The sequence below is a fragment of the Bactrocera oleae genome, chromosome 4, assembly GCF_042242935.1.
Source record: "Bactrocera oleae isolate idBacOlea1 chromosome 4, idBacOlea1, whole genome shotgun sequence".
NCBI lineage: Eukaryota > Metazoa > Arthropoda > Insecta > Diptera > Tephritidae > Bactrocera > Bactrocera oleae.
The window spans coordinates 37968129-37989290 of NC_091538.1; the positions used below are offsets into that span (position 1 = coordinate 37968129).

At 33.7% G+C, this 21162-nt stretch overlaps 1 protein-coding gene across 5 annotated transcripts; it reads right to left on the minus strand.

Annotated features, from left to right (window-relative positions):
* Positions 1-5338: 5338 nt before the first annotated feature.
* Positions 5339-17495, minus strand: Cdk4 (Cyclin-dependent kinase 4). Of its 5 annotated transcripts, none has more exons than XM_036362265.2 (7): positions 17372-17495; positions 13210-13460; positions 8347-8512; positions 6382-6517; positions 5956-6284; positions 5706-5841; positions 5339-5639 (listed from the first exon to the last, which is right to left on the minus strand). In XM_036362265.2, the coding sequence occupies exons 2-7, from the start codon at positions 13298-13300 to the stop codon at positions 5556-5558; spliced, it is 942 nt and encodes a 313-aa protein (XP_036218158.1). In that variant the 5' UTR covers positions 13301-13460; positions 17372-17495; the 3' UTR covers positions 5339-5555. The 5 variants fall into 5 exon arrangements, with proteins under 5 accessions (XP_036218158.1, XP_036218157.1, XP_014095785.1 ...); XM_036362264.2 differs by having other exon boundaries at positions 17280-17444; XM_014240310.3 differs by lacking the exon at positions 17372-17495 and adding an exon at positions 17211-17352.
* Positions 17496-21162: the final 3667 nt, after the last annotated feature.

Consider the following 21162-nt stretch of genomic DNA (forward strand, 5'->3'; position numbering starts at 1 on the left):
CTAAGTTTAAACAGTTCTCCTCGGTGTTCGATGGAGATGACTGCTGTGGGTAGTAATACCCTATTTTGTATTTCGCTGTGTAGCGTTTGAGTTTTTTGTGCCTTTGAGCAACATGGTGTCTTTTGGCAATTTTTGGGATTTCGGTTTTTGGGAGTTGTTGTTACCACTAAACCTGTGGTTCTTTTTGTATAAGCGCTTCTTTGAGGTGATATGGGAAATTTGCTGTAATGAAGCATTGAGTGGTGTCTTTTGTGACAATATAGGCAATTGAATTTGCTTTTGCAATTTTTATATGTATGCGCATGTGACAAGCAATTTGTACATAATTTTTTGATATTTGATTTTTTTTGTCGATAAAACCGACAAACAGTTTGAAACAGTGGATTGTAGTCTTATAAACTCTTCACTGGTTTCTTTTTGAATTTTTGGCAAGTTTATTAGTGTCGTTACTTGGTTATCGACCAATATTCTTTCATTTTCATATCTTGCTTTTAGAGCTTCCCAAGCCAAATTGAAATTGTCGTCATTTAGTGCGAACTGTTTTACTATTGCGCCTGCTTGACCTTTAGTTTTGTATCGGAGGTGATACAATTTTTGCGCTTTTGATAATTTTGGATGGTTGATGTATACGGCAGTGAACATGTCCCGGAAGGACGGCCATTCTTCATAACCTCCATAAAATATTTCTGTGTCACATGCGGGCACCTCGAGATGGATGCCCGAACTTGCCTCTTGACTTTGAACATGTGGCAGCTCTACTCGCTGTTGTGGAGTAGGTGCAATTGCTTTTATTAGCTTTAGTTGATCGGAGATCATAGCTTTTGTAGCTTCGTACTGGTCTAAGCAGTTTTCGTATAGTGCGTAAGCCGATGATTTAAAATCGTGTGGTATATCTGAATTGTCATAATCTACTATGGCGTCATGAGCCGTTTGGAGACGAGTCCAAAAATTGTCAATATTTTGTTTTTTTTATTTCCAATAACGATTCAGAAAGGTCTTGAATAGGTGAAAATGAAAATCGAGTGCAGTATCGTGTTAATCTGTCACTCTCGAAAATGAATTTGGCAACACAAATATTTTTGCTTTTTATGTGCTTTGTGGTAACCTGTCTTGCGCGTGTAGCTTCTGCAGGTGTAATTTGATTTTTATCGTCATTAACCATTTTTGTTTTGTTATTTATTACTATATGTGTCAAAGTTAATTAAAATTTTCTCAGTGTAAACTGATTTAAATGCAGCAATAAATGATAATTAATACCGAATACTATTTTACGTATATACGATTTTTTTTCGGACTAGATAAATATTTACTTGCGAAATAATTTTTTAATATGAATTTTATTTTAAATATATATTTGTGAGCGTAATTTAAATTTTCTTAATTTAGTTATTAAGAATGTCACTTTTAATTTAATAATACTTATTATGTCCTTATGTTGATGTATTTAGGTACACCCTAATACACGGACTTGTTAGTATATATTTATGTGCTCGTGAAATTGAGAGCTCGTTGAAGAGATCAATACACTTTGTACATAAGTATGCACGGATTGTTTGAGCGTATGTATGTATATTCTCTAATGCAATTGAGAGCTCGTTGAAGAGATCAATGTGCTTTTAGTTTTTTATGTACGCAATCCTGCTTGTTTGTTACAAGGGGTATTGCGGGATGTATGCCAATGTGGACTTAGAAAATTTGTACAACTACAATTGTATATGTTTTAATGTATTAAGTACAAATTTATTTATTTATTTTTTATTTCTGATAGTGTTAATTTTACTACAACGTTTATTATTTTATTTTTTGTAATTTTACAACTTTTTATATAATTTTCTAAATTTTCATAGTGTAATTGACCCAATGTATGTAAGGTATATAAGCATAGGCATAGATTCTATGCCGTATGTATAAATATGGTAAATATGTATTATTTTCCCGGTACGAATAAAGCGAAAACAGAGAATTGATAATGCGCAGGTAGTTTACCGTCTTGGCTATAGGTAAATATTTTATTGTGCAAATTTGTATTTATCACGTATGTACCATATAGTTTTGCAGTTTCTAAATTTCAGTTATGAATATATCTGAAATGTATATAAGTACATATATGGTATATATTGCGCTTGGCAATTATATGTATAAAGAATATATGTACGGATTATGAATAAGTACATATATTTTTGCACTAAAGTATGCATATATGTTTGTATGTTTACTTGTATTTATATATTTTTTTGTTGTTTAATTTTGTGTGGTTAAATATACGAAGGTAAGCGTATATTAACAAAAAATTATTATTTATTGTTATTAATGTTTCAGAATATGTATGTGGATACATATATATATAATATAAAAGTTTATATAAAGATAAACTGTATCCTTTCGATAAACATATGTGCAAAAATAAATAAAAGTGAAATGAATACGCTCACTTTGATTCTGTAGGGTATTTTGTGGAGCGCTTATGTATATATATATGCTGCCTTTATGCCTTCTGCGTTTTGTTCCAGTGTCTGTCCTCTTCGGCATCCAGCTGGCTAGCTCCTTATGCGTGTTAAATTGTTGTTTTTATGATCGCGTCCGATTATTTTAGTTTCGCGACCTCCTTAAGTTGTTCTTGTTCATTAAAATCGCTTTATAATTGTTTGTATTTTGTTTTTGATGCACACACTTTCATGTATATATGTTTGAGGGATCGCGCCCGTTTAAGTTGTTTTTATTTATGTTTTGTGTTTAGGTGCTTTTAGGTTTCGCGCCCGATCTGTGTTTTAGTTGTTTTTTGTTTTTTGCTTATACAGTTTTGTATATTTTGTTTTTCACATGCACTTTGGTTTTGTCTCTTCACCCTTTTTTAACTATGTATGTATATTTGTCAATATGTAACTATTATTTTGCACCGCTTTTTTGTATTATTTTTGTTATATATATGCTTGTTTACTTATCTGTATGTATGTTGTTTGTACCACTATATATAATATTATATAGTTTTGGGTCACCGAACTTTGTGGATTTTTTTTTTTTTTTTTTTAATCCATAGTGCCGCTCACTATGGCTCGAAGGACCATGAATAAATCAGACACTTGCACAAACCATCGTAAATAAAAATGTCCGAGTAACGAGTACAAACTTTAAATTATTTATTAATATATTAAAATATTAAATTGACGCTACAAATGTTCGTGCCGAAAACTGGAGGCGGTGAAGATCCAAAACTACGTTCGCGAAACGAGTTTGGGTTTGCGAAAAGTATGGTATGCGCGCAGGATCGCTATTACTTCGAATGTGTTGAATTGATGATCCAATTCCTCTTTTTGTTGATTGTGTGGGGAGTCATCGTGTATGGTGGTAACTTCTGTGGTGATATCGTGTGCAGTGTGGTCGTGTATGTTGTGAGTGCGAGTTGTGTTCCAAGGTGTGGTGTGTTGTATTAGGGTGTGACATTATTTACCCTGTTGAAGCGGTGTAGTTGGAAGGGGAGTTTATAGTCATTTAAACAGCAATATTGTACAGCGCGGTCATCAAGATGGTATAATTTATTAATTTTGTTAATAGAAACAAATTATAGCGTTTTGGTTTTGCACAATCCATTTGGTGAATATGAACTACTGCCTCCCTGACTCACCAGAGGTTGGTTTTTCTATCAAATTCACACTACTCCCTTATACCATAGTTATAATGCCTATTTGTGAAAAGTGATCCCCACAAATTAGCCTCAAACTGTCTGCGGCATAGTCTAACAACACACATATTTTTATATTGTGGCAATATATTGCACATATGTTATTAGATTAGATGCAGATAATAGAAAAAGTATTAAGTGCTATTACTAAGTCACAAATTATACTACACAACTTGAACTTGGTACAGGGAATCATGGTAGAGAACGGAATCTGCGTTTTAAAAATTTTAATTATTCCGTTTTTTTTGTTCCGCCACTCTATCGGTCAGACGCTTCTTAAGTGTTATTAACCAAGCTTAGTGAAAACATTTGCTTGTTATATAAAACTGTGAGAAAATGGTTTAAATCGGATGTTAACCACAAACTACAAAATTTGCGAAACTATAAAGAAACATGCCAGATGAAATACTGTTTACAGAAAAGAAATCGTAAATCGGTGCAAAAGTCGATAGTAAGCGTGACACGATGATTTAAAACGATCAGCCTTGCTTTTTCTTATGATGACTCCATTAGAATGTTCCGTTGATTTAGGATCACTTTTAACAAAATTAATGTCGTTATATACCATTTTCCTTAAACTATTCGGTTTTTTTCTTTTTCTTGTAAATCAAAAATTATTCTATTTTTTTCCAAAGTACAATGCAAATGTCTACCCATTTTTAAAATATTTAATTTTTATTTGAAAGCTACAGTTAAAACAGCTTCTTTCCAAGACTGCCAATTAATAATGAATACAAATAACTAAATATGTGTTATTTCTTCCCAATCAAATTTCGTTCCATATCGATTAGAAGGAGTAACAACAAAAAAAATTGCGCTAATCGAAACACAAACGTAGGAAATTATTTAGTAGAAGACAGTAGGCCACAAGAGGAGTGATAGTTTCCTCAGGCCCTAAGTTCTCAGGACGGCCCGGCGCTCTGCAACAATGTTTTGCAGATTTTTTTCTCCAACTATTGGTGGATCAGAGAGATCGTATCCTATATCCTCCCCAGGTCCGGGTTTTCTCTCTACGACTCTGATAGCAGATGATAAATTTGATTTGTAACGCTATTATTATCTTTTTAATAAGAGATTATTCATTCCAGAAGCTGACTGATTTACAACACATCTTTTTGGTTTATGAATAGGTCAACAAATGAAAATGGCTTTATATATGCCTTATTGAACACTTCTGTGTTTGATAATCGTTTCTGAAAACTTAAAAACGGAATAGCTACCAATGAATTTTTATACATCATTTTTAAATTACAGGTTTTTAACATACATGTTAGATTTTCAATCTAGTAATAATAAATAAAAAAACACATAAATCAATTATTTTATATAAATGCAATTTTATTAATCTATATGGTATGCACCATATATAATATACCAAGTTTATTTGTATGTTCCTTATAAACTCCGAAACGGCTGGACCGATTCCAATGAAATTTTCGGTCGATCTTCAGGATAGCCCAGCGGATTGGGGTAACAGTTGATTGGAACGGTAAAATAGATCTGCAACCAAATAGCAAATGCCCCGAACTGCAGGACAATTTGCACACTATTATAAATGAAAAAAATTGATTGGCAAAATTTTACCGCACACACAAAATAATTACTTAAATCATAATTGGCTCTGTAATCGGGCTATATTGAAAGCTAGAAATGCAGAAATTGTTACTCAATATATAATTTATTTATACCTTAGCCACAGCAAGGCGTGGCCGGGGTGTTCTAATGGTATATATAATAGAATCGCTAAAAATAAAATAAGTGTACATTTTTCTTACAAATATGAATTAATATAAAATCCTATAATGGCTAATGAAAAATATAACAATTTATAAAAAACCTTATGTTAAATTTACAATATTTTAAACCGGGGAAATTGTTAAATGGGTTCCTGTTGGAAGTACTCGTGCTTTAAGCAAGCCAATGCGGAGGGTCGTGATCGAAAATCGTATGAAAGCATTTGCTGAATTATAATAAACAAAAAATTATTTAAATTTGAATAACGTAAAATTTAGTATAAAAAACTTACACTTAAAAGATCATTGGTATAGTCACATAAATTTGGACACAACTCTTTTGGCTGCTTTTGAAGACGGGGTGGAAAATGTTCTCTTGAAAGCGAAATTGATTGGGGCCACTGTTGAGATGTGGGACGTCCAGTTAACCTGAAATTGAAAATGGATGAATAAAGACATTGGATCTCGAATAAATTCAAATATATTTTGTTAGGAAAACCACAAAATTTTAGAAAATGGTTTATCTTTCTCTTCAACACTTACTCAAAAACTCTATCCAGTTGATTAGCTTCTGACGTGCCTGGGAATAGAGCCTTGCGTGCAAACATTTCAGCTATAATACAAGCAACACTCCAAATGTCAACCGAACTATTGTACGATTGGGCCAACAGGACTTCAGGGGCACGATACCAAAGTGTCACCACTACGGATGTTAGTTTCATTTCAAAATCATATGTTTTTGCCAATCCGAAATCTGCTATTTTCAGATGTCCTTGCGAAGAAATGAGTAAGTTTTGTGGTTTTAAGTCACGGTGAATAATTCGATGTGAGTGCAAAAAGTCCACCCCGGTCAATAGTTCACGTGATAAGCGCTATTGTTCAATATTTTGTTATTAAGAGTATATTATTTAAGAGCGAACAATACCTAAATACATATTTACGTGTATGTTTCTGTAGATAAGTATTCACCTGTATTGTAACTGATGGCATTCCCGATTTTGGAAGACGTTCAATCAAATCAGACAGATCTTGTTCCAAATGTTCAAAAACTAAAAGTACCATCAACTGATCCTCGCGCTCAAGAACTTGGCACACTTCAAATAGTCTAAAAAAATACAGTATATTGAAATATCTGTACATTATGAAATTATGATTATGAGTTCAGTAATTATGCTCATCAGTTGGATATACATACATGGCCACATTTTTGTTTATAGGAGTCACTGCATCTGTTGTATATCACATGGAATGTGGTTGGTGCCGGTCATAATGTGTCATAATCAAAAAAATCAAGTTAAGAAGATAAAAGTAAGCTTTGCTATCTCTTTCACGCTGTGTGCTACGACGTACTGTACGCAGAGCGAATGGAGCTCTTCGAATGAAATTATAATGATATTCTGACTAACCTGTGTGTATGGCAAGTTTTTGGTAAATATACTTTGTCTGGCAACATTAATAATCAGTCAATCAATTTTAAACGACAAGAGCGACAAGACAATAAAGCGGGCATTCCAATAACACCAATTCAACTCAGCAAATGAGTACTTTTTGTACAACTTGTATATGAGTGAATCAATAGAAAATGAGTATCTGAGAGAGATGTTGTATTCTCGCTAAGAGTTAGAAACGCAGTTCATAAATTTTTAGTTCCCTTCTCTGAAGAGATTAATTCAATGATGGCGTGGTGACTGTTTAGTTGGCAATTTCTCCTTTTAACCGGAGAAGATTCACAATCAGCTGTAGCGCAAAGTTACAAACAAATGCACAAATGCAGTATATCAAGTGGAGCTAACAGTATTTATACGAATAGCATAGAACTTAACAAATGCACACCCAAATATAATATATTTGTAAGTAAGAACAAGCAACTAATAGCTGACATTGTCGCCAGATGTGATTCCTCTCAATTCAGTTTTTGGCTTATACAATATCTATGTACATATTGTACATACATTCAGTGCTGGAGAATAAAGAACTACAAAAAAACTATGTACCTCACACATATGTTACTATAATTTGGATGAATGTTATAATGGTTTGAAGTTAATCTTCTTTCGGCACGGTAACAAGCAGAAGCCTTTAGAAGCATATAAACACAATTGTGGTCTCAATAAGAACCCATATTTATAACGAAGTTGCATTCAGCTATTTTTTCATATCTGATAGCAACAACACAGCACGTCACGACTAGCCGAAACTCAAATACATTAGCTATCTTCCATTTGCCATTTCTCTGTTCGCTATCCTTGCGCGCTGCTCTCTTGTCAAAAAGATTACTTGTAAAAGCAAGAAAGTTATCAAGTTAAATTTTTGTAAGAATACCTTATTAAAGGATTATAACCGCTATCTTCAATGTTATCAAGTTTTGTTTGTAAACTGCTCCACGAATGAAGATATACATTTTTTTATTCTTTGATGTTAAAAACTTAAGATTTAAAATCAACTATAATATTTTATAAAAAATAAAACAAGAAAGGATCGTAACACAATTGCGCTTGCGTCAGAGGTGACTCTAGTGCTGGATTGCACCACAAGTGCTGCCTATTTGTTTGAAGACCTCGTTCATAGTTTGATCGATTGGTACCCAGCTTCACTTATTTTTTGAAGATAGTTCGTACAAAGTAGGTTGAGTAGTTTCTGATATACCTTTGGCACAGCTCCATTTGTAGTTCTAATAATTCAAATCATTTCATATGCTACATAAAATATATTTTCCTTAGATCCCAATGAAACCACTAAAGTATAAGGTAGCCAGCACAGAACTAGCTTGATATTACGGTTTGCCAAAAAGTGATTCATAATCTTTTAGATTTTCAGGACTGACCCAATAAACCAAACGTTACCACTCCATTAACATTACATTTACATTAAAATAAAAATTCAAACGGCCCTATCTTCAGGAATTCCCTTTATATCATATACACATTTACTTACTTAACAATGTGTGGATGATCTGAGGCATTTAAATGTTTCAGCAAAGCGATCTCTCGTAGTGTTGACATTGGGACTCCATTGTCCGTTATAGGTATGCGAACTTTTTTGATAGCGACAATTTTTCCTGATTGATTATCTTTTGCCCGATATACAGTACCGTAGGCTCCTTAGGAAATTAGATCAATAAAATAGAAGATAATTCGTAAATTATTGTTTTGGTTTCAGTGTCCCAATTCCGAGGTTAGATATTGAAGTTGAATGAGCGAAAGACATAAAAAAACGAAATAAAAATTATACAAATTAAATAATAAGGAATCGGAAACATGTAATTTTAGTAATATAACATTAATATGAGAAGAAAAAAAGGGAATAAGAGAAATTCATTTTTATCCCCGTAGCACTACGAGCTATTTTGTTGTACATACTATAGATACTGAGAGAAGTAATATAAAAGAAAAAAAGTTGTGATGTCGGTATTGAGTATATTTAAATAAATGCTAAAACGAAAGACTTAGTGTTAATTTAAAAGAAAAAAGAAAAAGGCTTCCTTTACAAATACTTCATGGTCTCAGTAATGTCTTATAATTGCGATAATGTATGAATTTAATAGCTTTTCCTCACATTTATCCGTCATTCTTATGAAGGCATTTTGTTTTTAATTATTAAACTAATAATATTTCAATAAGTTTACTTAATACCTACTTCAAAATTGATTCATAAATACACAGCCAGCATCAATAGTGACCGTTAGATAGTGTTTTATATTGAATGCTCCAAATAAAGAGCAAATTTTTAACAAAGTTTAATCGCATCAGATTATAAAATATATACATAATATTGATCTTGATTGAAAGCATAATTAATAATTTTACTTTTATATACTTTTTCATGTACCCAGTTTGAATGTTCAACTAAATATGTAAGTCCACGATATGAGATCAACTTCTCTGTCCATACGCCATAGATAGGATGAATTTTGAAAACTAGCTGTTGGTAGATAAAACTGACACTTTATATGTATATTAAAGGGACGTGTTGCATATATTAACTTCCCGCTAAGAAAATTGAAAATTTTCTAAAAATTGGGAAGTTATTGGTTTCACCCCATTTTGCAAAAATCGAGTTCTCAACAGATCTCGACGTTCTGAGGGTCGAGGAAGCTTCCCCGAACATTTCTACGATAATGTCCGTATGTCTGTATGTATGTGTGGATGTGTGTGTGGATGTATGTATACCTCTTATAACTTTTAAGCGGCTCAACCGATTTGAATAAACTAAAAGGCATTCCAAAGGGTTTCATTGCACTTGAATTTCTTATAAGTTTGGACTCAATCGGACCAGTATATTTCGAGAAATCTAAAAAATTTCGAAATCGAATTTCTTCCAAACGACTTGACCGATCGACATCAAAATTTGATTTGCTTTCGAGAAATCGTTAACGAAAGAAATCACCAAAATTGATTAGTCTTTGATAAATTTGGGAAATGTGTTATATTAAACTCCCATTAAACTTTTGAGCTCGAACTTTTGATGCTCTACAAAATTGTCTCTTACGGCTTTTTCATTTTAAATTGAAAAGCATAGTCTTGTAGGATCTGCTCAACAAAATTGGTCTATATAATGTTTGGATTATGTAAAGCGTGAATAAAAAGAGACCTAAAGAAAATTGTTGCTAGAAATAAATTTAGCGACGATGTCTGAGGTCTATTTTGAAGCAAATATACACACTCAAATATACACATAAATGTATATAAACATATGTCTTTTACTACAAATAGGAGAAAAGAACGTGTGCAAAATTTCAGATCCGTATCTCAAAAACTAAGAAACTAGTTCGCGAATGTACAGACAGACAGACAGACAGACAACATGGCTAAATCGATTCAGCTCGTCACAGTGATCATTTACATATATCTTTTATAGGGTCTACGACGTTTCCTTCTGGATGTTACAAACTTCGTGGCAAACTTAATATACGCAGTTCAGGATATAAAAATATTTATAATATGATCTTTAGCAATTTATTTTATTCAATTCAACAAGTTCTAAATTCAACACTCTCTGTTTTATTCGCGATATGCTCCTAATGGGGCAGTGTATTCAGACTCGATCAGCGCAAAGAAGGTGTCGCCTCAACCTGTACCTACCACTCCAGCTTAAGGATGACTATAGGGGAACATATGTACTCCGAGGCATGCTAGGGTTTTAACAGGACGCCGGCAGTTTCGGAATTAGCATTTGTAGGTGTATGTTAATTGCAAGTAGTTTCTTATCCTTGAAACATAAACATTATCTCTGACTTTGCTAAGACCTCGGGGAGTGGGTTGGTGATGTAAACGACCTCTACACATACTATCTACCTTTGCATTCACACATAAATTGAACAATCAGAAATGTGTACGAAATTTTATTAAAAGTGAATCTAAAAATGATAAAGTGCTGGCATACTTTAATTTTATTCTTATCTGTATTAAACACTATTCATTATCAAGAAACGCCACATACATATTTACGTGTAAAAGTTTTATGTGCATACGAATTTCACACATACCCATACACATGTATGTATTTCTATGAGAGTATAGCTGGTGATTCTGACTAAAGCACAGAAATTAATTTAATATTTTAAAAGCTTTAAAGTATCTATAATCTTTACATTTTTCCCTTTGCATAACATTTATACATATATATTTAAAAAACCTCTATATTCAAATACAGAACAAAAAAATGTATAATATTTTGTTAAAAATGTTTTCAGAGCATTTCTATCTAGTCTATCTGTGTATACATATTCGGTTTAATGTACAAAACAAACTAAATATTTCACCTTCCTCTGAACACAGTGACATCACTTCAAGACTTTTTAGATCAATTATAAATTCGCGTCTAGCCAAACAACAAGACGTGTGCGAAATGTTCGTTGAATCGTTTGCCAAAATGACGAGAACGTATAGGTACAATCGCGGATGAAATATAAGCGGTGGAGAGGCAGAAAAGCGGACATACTAGAAGAATGTAATCACGAAATTCGACAGAATATTCAAGTCGAATCATACACATACATATGTTATACATAAATATATACGTAACGAATTGGCGATGGAAATATGTATTTTGCTTTTATCTTGCATTTCACCAAATGGCGTTAAATTAAACAGCTTAAAATTCATTTAGTGCACCTACAAATAGGAATATATGCGACTATATACACAATTATGGTATCATAATACCCTGAAAAAATCAACATTGTGGCATATCCAGAAGGTTTATACTTACTTGTATATAAATAATCAGCGTAACGAGCTGAGTCGATTTAGCCATGTCCATCTATCTGTCTGTACATACGCGAACTAGTGCCTCAGTTTTGAGATATCGATATGAAAACTTGCTAATGCTCCTCAAGACGCTGATCATTTGTCGGAACCACTGATATCGGGCTATTAAAGCCTATACATGTCATACAAACTAATCGTTCAAAATTAAGTTTTTGTATGAAAAACTTTTTTTATCACACATTATCTTTACGAAATTTTGAGATATCGATATGAAAACTTGCAAATGCTCCCCAAGAAGCTGATCATTTGTCGGAACCACTGATATCGGAATATTATCGCCTATACATGTCATACAAACTAATCGTTCAAAATTAAGTTTTTGTATGAAAAACTTTTTTTATTACACATTATCTTCACGAAATTTTGCATACATTATTACCTAAGCTCCGAAAAAATTTTTTCAGATCGGACCACTAAAGCACATATGTAGCTACCATTCAAACATATCGGTCAAATTGAAGGATTGATTTGTTTATCCTTTCTTGCTAAAATATACATATAAACCTAAAAGCTACTGCACCGATTCTTTTGAAATTTTTTTTCAGTTACAAATTAGTGGATTTTCTCACTAAAAATTAGTTTTTTCTTCAAAGTGTTCTAAAAGTTAAAAATTGGAATTTTGAAAAACCCTCTCTATATTATCTGGGTAAAACTAATATCTAACGAAAACCTTATTTTTTTGATTTCGGATGATCCAGCACCAAGTTATGAGGGGCACCGAAATGGTATGAAGGTATTTTTCCGATACGCGATCGAATAATTGCAGCTTAATTTTATACACCATTCCTCGAATGTCGTACTTTACCAAAATGTACCAATGGTTTTACTAAAAAAAGTTTTGCTGTATCGTCACACAAAATTTACAAAAACATACATAAATTAACCTTACCCTTACCTATATTTCGAGAAACCTTCTCAAATATGTTCTTAAGAATTAGTTTTAGAAATCCGTAAACAGAATATCATATGTATATCGATTAATTTAGGACCATTCTAGATAGAACTTTCGCAATTTTAGAGTTATGATGATAGGCAAGTGTGCGCACACACATTTAGTTTTTTGATATTTGCTTTGATACATGAATTATCTATTGTAAAATTAATTAAATCTATTTTATTTAACATAATTTGTAGGGGAAATAACCACCGTGGGTGGGATTCGAGTTTGTCTATTTTTTTGCTTTTAGAGTATAAAAATGATGTTAATGCTTCAAAATGTGAGAGCAAGAAAAACTTTTTTTCTTATACAACAACAACCATGGGTATTACCATATGTGTACTTATACGGCGTTCGTTAAATTATGCTTTTGTACTAAATTCGTACATTCTCCGCGTAATGTGAAATCGTAATCAGCAAAGAACGAAGAGTAATGCTAGTTCTGACAGGAAAAGTTACCATAGAATATCTTAATTACATTTACAGTTCTACCTCCTAGGCTCCATTATTAATTTGACAATATACATAGATCTATGTATGTAAATCTACGCAGTTACAGTCGTTATTGTTTTTATTAAATTTAATAATTACCTGTGCCAATGACGTTGAGCTCTTCATAGTTCAAGGATTCGCTGTCTCCACAATGCGCCGTCGAGGACATTATCCAATTTTCATTCCGCATTAAAGCAGTTTCAATGGTTTAATTAAAATGTTCCGTTTACGTTTCTGTTTTATTTTATTTCTGATTATTTTGCGTTATTTCTCTTTGCAATTTAATTTGCATTCACATTTATTTGTTGCCAAACTATTTTCTTGCGGTTGTTAAACACGATTCTTTTAAGCTTTTATTCATATTAAATAAATGAAATCATTAGCGAAATACCAACAATTTGAGATGTAGATATGTGTGTATGAAGAGTAATGCAGAGTGGACAAGGTCAAGAAAGCAATGAAAGCTAAGAGCAGCTGTAGAAACAGTTTATGGTCAATCTGAAGTGAGCGGATCAGTGCAATAATTTGCTCCACAACTCAACTCTGCAGTTGATGCTCGGACAGACACACACCGTCAATCGGTTAGTGGTCAAGACAACTTGACAAAAGTTTTATACAATATTGTTTGTTGCAATTGATTAGAGGAATGATGAATATATTAGACAGTTATCGTCTCTCTCTGTTACTAAGTACACATATGTATGTATGGGATCAATATACATATATATATTATGTACATAATTTAAGTATATTTTAACGGGTTTGTAGTGCTAATGATTCTTATATATTATATGTACATATATGTATCTACAAGTATATACATATGCATATGTAATTTTGGAAAGATAACCAAGTACTGAAATTTGGAAGTAGTTCTTCACTTCTCTTAAGTATGCGTATATACATAAATATCAATTGTAAATTTAGACTGAAGACCTATAGTTAAAAATATTATACTAATAAAAAATTACAAAAAGCATTGTAGTAAAACAAGAAATAATTCAAGTGTGATGTTTTTATAAATACTTTATTACAAACTGAATACATAACAATATACCGGAACAAAAAAGGTTATAAAGTTTTTGAGTATTTAGATCCTACATTTCCTTAAATCATTTTTCCCATTTTATGGGTACGAAAGAAGGGTTCTAAACATCAGCTTCACTTTGAATATTATATGCTTATTAAACCGTGTATCTTTGCACATTTTTCTTTTCGAAACCTGTTCAATTTGACCTAAGTTTTTTTAACTTTGACCTAAGTTAAAACGTCAATTCAAATTTTAAATACTTTTTCCACTTATTTTTACAATTCAAGAACCATTAGTAAAACTATTACTTCGAGGTGTTTCTTTGAATCATTTCCGCGCACTGAAAATGAGGATCTTTTTTAATAATATTATTTCAGCATTTCAGTTGACTGACAGTTAAGTTAGTGCGAAATGTCACCCCAAAAAAATAAGAAAATGTGGCCATTTGAAATCTTCTTTTGTCATATTGTATATAATTGAACGATAAGGATAAGGCACTCTACGTCTAAAATAAATATGCTGTCAAACATAAATAGTAATTGCTCTCTTTCTTTCATGACGTCATGAACTAATATACTTTTTGTCAAATGCATTCCAAAATAGTAACGGGACAAAATTGTCGTAATTTTTAATTCTATAATTCTTGATTTTGGTGGAAACATGTTTGTGGGTCATCGAACTACTTTTGTAATTTTAACTGATTGTTTTGTCAATTAATTTGACATAGGGAGTAAATCATCATTATAAATTTATTCAAGATTCGTTTTTCTGCAATTTAATGTTGCATGTTTTTAGGCTGTTAAGCACAAGTAGATTGAGATGTTTTAGATTGAACGAAGGCCTTTTCAAGATTTTAAGTGAGAACTATACCTGTTCTCTACCTATTCCTACTTTGGGATTCCATATTTATAAAACAATACTCACATATAGACACACAGTTAATACAGATATGTAAGTATATGTATGTACATATGTGCTGACATTAATACATGGACGAAAGAGTTTCCATCCGCACTAACTTTAACAAAGTATTGATATACTCCTAGATCGATTTTTCTTATGTATATATATTTAGGTACATGTTTTCATACATATCTACGAATATTAAGTGCATATATGCAAATTTAATGTGTTTTTAGCGGTTAGAAAAACCGAAATGTAATTAGAATGAGTAGCATCTACTTTGATACATACTTGTACATGTATCCATATAACCATATATGTATATGAAGACATAATATGCATATATATTTTACATGCATAAATCACAGGTAAAGTATCTTCAAATAAGGCATATAAAAATAGCGAAGAAGTAACAAGACGTGATGGCGGTTGCGTGTTATGTTTACGGAACTCAACAGAGACAATGGTGCACGGAGTGTATAGAGAGATGCTTGAATAAATATTGCAGCCGTCGGAAACATTGCTGCAAATTATTCCTCTGTTGCTTCGGTACGATTAGGATCGCAATTTTGTTTGGCTGACATCTGCTGGCTGCAACTGCGACAGCTCTGCGGTAGTATGAGGTAGTACAGACAAAGAACTTAAAACTGTTTTAAGTTCTCTGTTTGAACATACTATTTTTTGGTCTATATTTTAGCACACGTTTGTATGTATGTACATAAAGAGGTATCTATTGTTGATCGATCGTGCATGTATATATATAGGTACACAACTAGATTACTACTCAACATACCCATGTATGTAAAATATGCATTTACTTGTGTAGGTCGTCATTTCGAGCCTCTTTGTAACATGTCAACATCTGTATATGTGTACGTAAGAACAAAAATTTGCACAAACGCATAAGTACCTTTATATATACATAGGCACAATCACACACGGCTGTTATTGAATGTACATGCAGTAAGTATGTATACATTTATGTATTTGGGCAGTACTGATTAGGCGGTAAATAAGGCGATAGTATGTTTGCTTTGCTTTTTGTGTAGTTCTTTTAACATATAACGCGTTCGAGAAAAAGTAAACAAATATACCTGCATCACAGGTAAAGATTTTACAAGTTTATTGACACATCCGCTGGACGTAAGCGCGATTTTATACAAACAAACTACTGCATAGGGCGTTCATTCGCTAGAAATTGCGTGGAAATGTAGTTCGCGCGATAGCCAGCTATTAAAGGCGAACACATAACAGAAAGGCCAACAAGCAAAAGCTGTTTGGAATAGCGGCGATGAGAACAATTGATCGAATAGACGTTAGGCACATAAACTCATGCAAACATTTCTATGTATGGATAACAGGAACCTATATATGTACATAAATACTTATATTCATATGTCTATACAAACAAGTCGTTCGAATGCGAAGAGCAGAAACAGCAGAATGCTGAAGAGAACAAAAGGCAATAGTGAACGAATATCGCTTGCGATGTTAAAATTATTTGCCTACGTTTTGCAATTACCTACGAATGTATGTGTATATATATATATATATATATTTATACATTTAAATTTCGTATACTATGTTATTTAATTACCTAACCGCTTTCTATTGAGCACTAACAACTATTAACCTAGCTATATAACATATGTACATAAGTACATACATTCATATAACCGAGAGAGAGCAAGTATATTGCCTATGGAACGGCTTAATGGAGTAGTACTTTCTTGTTCACCATTCCATTGACCAAGATTGTTACAAGTGGCTCTTCTATTAAGGCCTACGATTTTAGACTTTATAAAGTCACCACATGGCATTATGACGACGTCGAAGTCATCAACGCAGTCGCAGACATTGTCGCCCTCGTATATTCGTACTCAAGTAATCGGCGGTGCACATCGCACATGCATATTGCCTGTGTATACAGATTTGTATCTATGTGTATGTGCGTATCTATGTACGCGCGTGCGATAGCAACAACAGGGGAGAACACACGCAAGCACAAATACGCACACGTTACCTTGGCTTGCTTGTTTAGCAACGTATGTATAGATTACGTGTATTTCAGTTAATTGTTTGCCGAATATTTATTGAATCAACCTTAAAAGTCTCTAAAGTCGATTTCTTGATTTTATTTAATCGCTTGTTCCGATTTAACATTTACCAAATGCCGCTATCAATTTTTATCCCGAACATATTGTTGTATGTATATCACGCACGAAAATCCACTTACACTAAAGCAGCCCGATGAACAAGCCAAAAAATACTCTAGCATAAATAATCGCACTCAAATGCCGTAATGACGGATATCTGAACCGAACTCACTCATATTAACACTTCGCTCAGACCGCAATGTCATTGCATGCAGTTCCAACACACCGATGTATAATCGCTGATCCCGCTGTCAGCACTAAAATTAAAAGAGCTGGAGAGTTCCACTGCGAAGAGCACATGCTTTCAGTAGACTGTATGATGTATGCACATACCATACATACATATGGAATCGTACAGAGCGCTGCGAGAACAGCTCGGTTTTCTAAAAACTCTGGAGGGGAAAGTTTGATCAGCTAACAGCCAACACCACTGCAGAAGTAAGTAACCACAGTTATCTAGTTCGTGGGGTACACTGTTATCAATATCGCTGGCTATTAACAGCAGCTCTGTTGTTGAGCAGAGAATGTAATGAAATATCGAAAATTAGATAGGCATATTCATTAACATTTTCGCTCAGACAGTCTGAACATGGCAATTAATAAGAGAATGCGAACAAAATTATTTGTTTTGATAAATGGTTTTTGTCCATTCTAAACATATCTGTCAAAAGAGCATTAGGCAGATCCACGACAACTATCGTTTCCACTCTTCTCTGAGTGCATATTTGATTGAAAATTAAGAGAAATTACGAGCTCAGTGCGATAGCAAGTGGCAATTTTACGATAACATTATGCAGCAACTGTTTTGCACTTATTTTTACAAAAAATATTACGACTCAAACAATATTTAGGGCACTAGAGTTACAGTTGTTAAGAATAAGTATGCATAAATTAATTAATTTTTCATACCTAAAAATTTATGGAACTTTCCAATTTATACACAACCATTCTATGGGGTAATGATTAGCCGTTAGTGAACTTACAAATACGAGAGATTACAACCAAAATTTTACCGTTCAAAACACGTGTTCAATTGTTGTCACAGAACCAAAAGACAAGCATCGGTACAATTCAACTTCATTTGTCATAAAAGATTTTATTATATTTAACTCAATCGACTTTCTCTAGTGATCATTTCTCAGAAGCAATAACAACATTTCCCTAATGCTTTCATTTATCTTTACAAGCGTAGTCAGGGTTTTTTTTTTCGTTTATCTTATATATTTATATAGCTACTTGTACTACATTTTTTTCACTACGAGGCGATGTAATAAATGCCCTTTTTTATTTAGTACACTATGGCCAGTGCAAACCACTCTGTGTCTAAATTAAACCCGGTGTCGGAATAAGCTAAATTATCAGTCAGGTGTTCATCTAACAAGACCACCCTGTGTGCTTTAATATTTTATTTGCACTGAAGCTCCACAATGTATGGCTCTCACGTAAATATTGTATAATAATTATGTTTGAGGTCTAGAGGGATTAAAATTTTATCCATACTTTATACTTTTATATATAAACCGATTTCAATCAAATTTTGCGCGCTATTTTTTACCCTTTTGAGAGATGGATATAAGCTTGATATTGGGTATGAACTTCTCTCTAAATTTGCAGTATTTTTTATTGTGAATTATTTGACTGATAGCTAAAGAAAAAAATTATTTAGAATCGGATTATGCGGTAAGGTAGTTTTTAAATCGTTGTTCTTGGCGAGATACGGTCAGAACAGTTTTGTGTAATTTCTGTTAAAGCGTAGTTTTTAGTTTGGCCTTAAATTCCACAGAGGTCTTTAAATTTATAACAATTAAATATATTGTGTAAAGTATTACCTCCCATTAGTCATTAAAGAAAGAACTAGTGCTGTTCTAATGCATTTCCTTCTTGATTTAAAAACGAATGCAATGAGTTTTGAGTCGGTATTTCCTTAAGGTTTTTAAGGGAATTTTCTCCCCTAGGTCTTAAATTGTAGTTTAAATTTGTAAAATCGTATAACATAATCAAGCTTGTAACAAATTTTCTGCAGACAAACTGAGATCCAACGATTTTGTACCTTTAGAAATATCTTCTTGAAATATTCGTGCACTGAAAACAGTTTCAGTTACTACTGATGCTTCTAAAATTCGGTTTTAATAATTATTGGCTAGTTATCTTTTATTTGTTAATTTTTCATTAAGGATGTCCCAGGCGACAGAAAAGTTCGCCGAGGTTGACGGCATACTATCCCAGAGTTTCTTTAAATTAAACAATTCTTCATTTAGATCCATATTATCATGGCTCTAAAATTTGGTTTTTGCAGTTCTTCTGCCATTTTAGATTGATTCTCCATAATATTTTTTTGTTTTAATAAAATATTTATATTGAGAAAAACATAAAGAAATTTCTTATCTTTATATACCAATTTAACTGATTAATGATTATATGTACTAAATAATTGTTTCGATTGCGCACTCACCTTTTGCACTTATTTGCACCAATTTAATTAAAATAAAAACGGATACGGCTTATAGAAAATACAGGCGGAAAATCCTGACGTCTCGACCGCTCGAATTGTTAACGAAAAAGAAGAAATCTGGTCCTCTGTTAGTCCCTTTTGAGTGTTGGATTGTGTAGAGTTGTGGTGTGATGTGATGTGTATGTGTGGGTGGTCTGAGTGGTGTGATGTCTTGTTGTGGATCGTGTTGATGTGCCCCCCTAGTTGAATTCTAGCCTGGCAATCGCTGTAGTTGCTGCAGCGTGGCAACAACACTGCTGAGGCCAGTGGAGCGGCGGTATGTTGATCTACGGCTTGGGGCGAGTTGTCGCCCGACGGCCCGCTTTGGGGTGCGGTGTGGCATGGTGTGGTGCTGCCTATTGCACAGTTGAGTGCAACCGACGTACACTCAGAAGTCGTGTGGACCGTAGCTAAACAGTTGAGGCAGTGCCCGTAAGCTTGGGCAACCTGCTGACGTTGGTGGGGCTGCATACTTCAAAAAATGCTGCAGTGTTGCAGCCGGTGTGTGCGTCGACACAGTGGGCATCGGTTACGTTGAGATACCGTTGCTGGTGCTGATGAAGGTGGTAGTGGTCGCGGGCCATTACGGGGAGCGGTTGCATTAACAATTGCCGCTGCGGTTCGTGGTGCTGGAGTTGCCCCAGGGCGCGGCACATTGATGGCAGACCTCACAGCTAGCGTTGGTGTTGCTGCCATATCTACTTCCATATTTATCTGTATGAAGAAGTTGGAATGATTATACATTTGTGGCATGTAAATTTATGGCGAATGTGCCACGGTATGTGCCAGGAATGGTTGGTTTACAACGGTTTTGTCATTTGCGGGTTTATTGGTTAGTTATACGACTAATTCATTTGCGTCACGGTAATATCGGCGGATTGTTTGTTATTTGCGGTTTCGTCATTAGATGCGGTTGGCAGAAAACATAATTTCACGAGCGGTCTTGTCAGCGTTCCGCTTTGAGTACGGAGATCAACTACTCGTATATGACCGTCGGAACCGTAATATAGTTTTTCTATGCGGCCAAGCCGCCATTCTGTGGGGGGTAGACAATCATCGTGTATGATGACAGTCACCAAGCTTTGGTGCCTTTTCTGGAGTTTTCCATCGGTACCTTTTATGAAGGTCCTTGATGTACTCTTCCTTCCATCGGCGGCTGAAATCATGATGGAGAATTTTGATTCTTTCCCATCGATTTAATAGGAATAGCGACCCCACGCCTGGCTCAGGTATGGCCAGAATGGGTGCTCCTTTGAGAAAATGCCCTGGAGTTAGGACTGTAAAGTCGGAGGGATCTTGCGAGAGTGTTGTGAGTGGCCGTGAATTGAGAACGGCTTCAATTCGGATTAATAAGGTAGTGAATTCTTCATAATTGAATTTATAATTTCCAGCTACTTTTTTGAAGTGGGGTTTGAAGCTTTTTACAGCTGATTCCCATAAACCACCCATATGACGAGCGCTTGGGGGGATAA

Excerpts from the sequence above, each read along its gene's own strand:
- Cdk4 (XM_036362265.2), bottom strand. The coding sequence starts at position 13,300 with ATGCGGAATGAAAATTGGATAATGTCCTCGACGGCGCATTGTGGAGAC. Across the intron at positions 6,518-8,346 it reads GATCATCCACACATTGTTAA|ACTATTTGAAGTGTGCCAAG; the intron begins GTAAGTAAATGT and ends GTATTTTTTTAG. Across the intron at positions 5,842-5,955 it reads CAACTGGATAGAGTTTTTGA|GTTAACTGGACGTCCCACAT; the intron begins GTAAGTGTTGAA and ends TTTCAATTTCAG.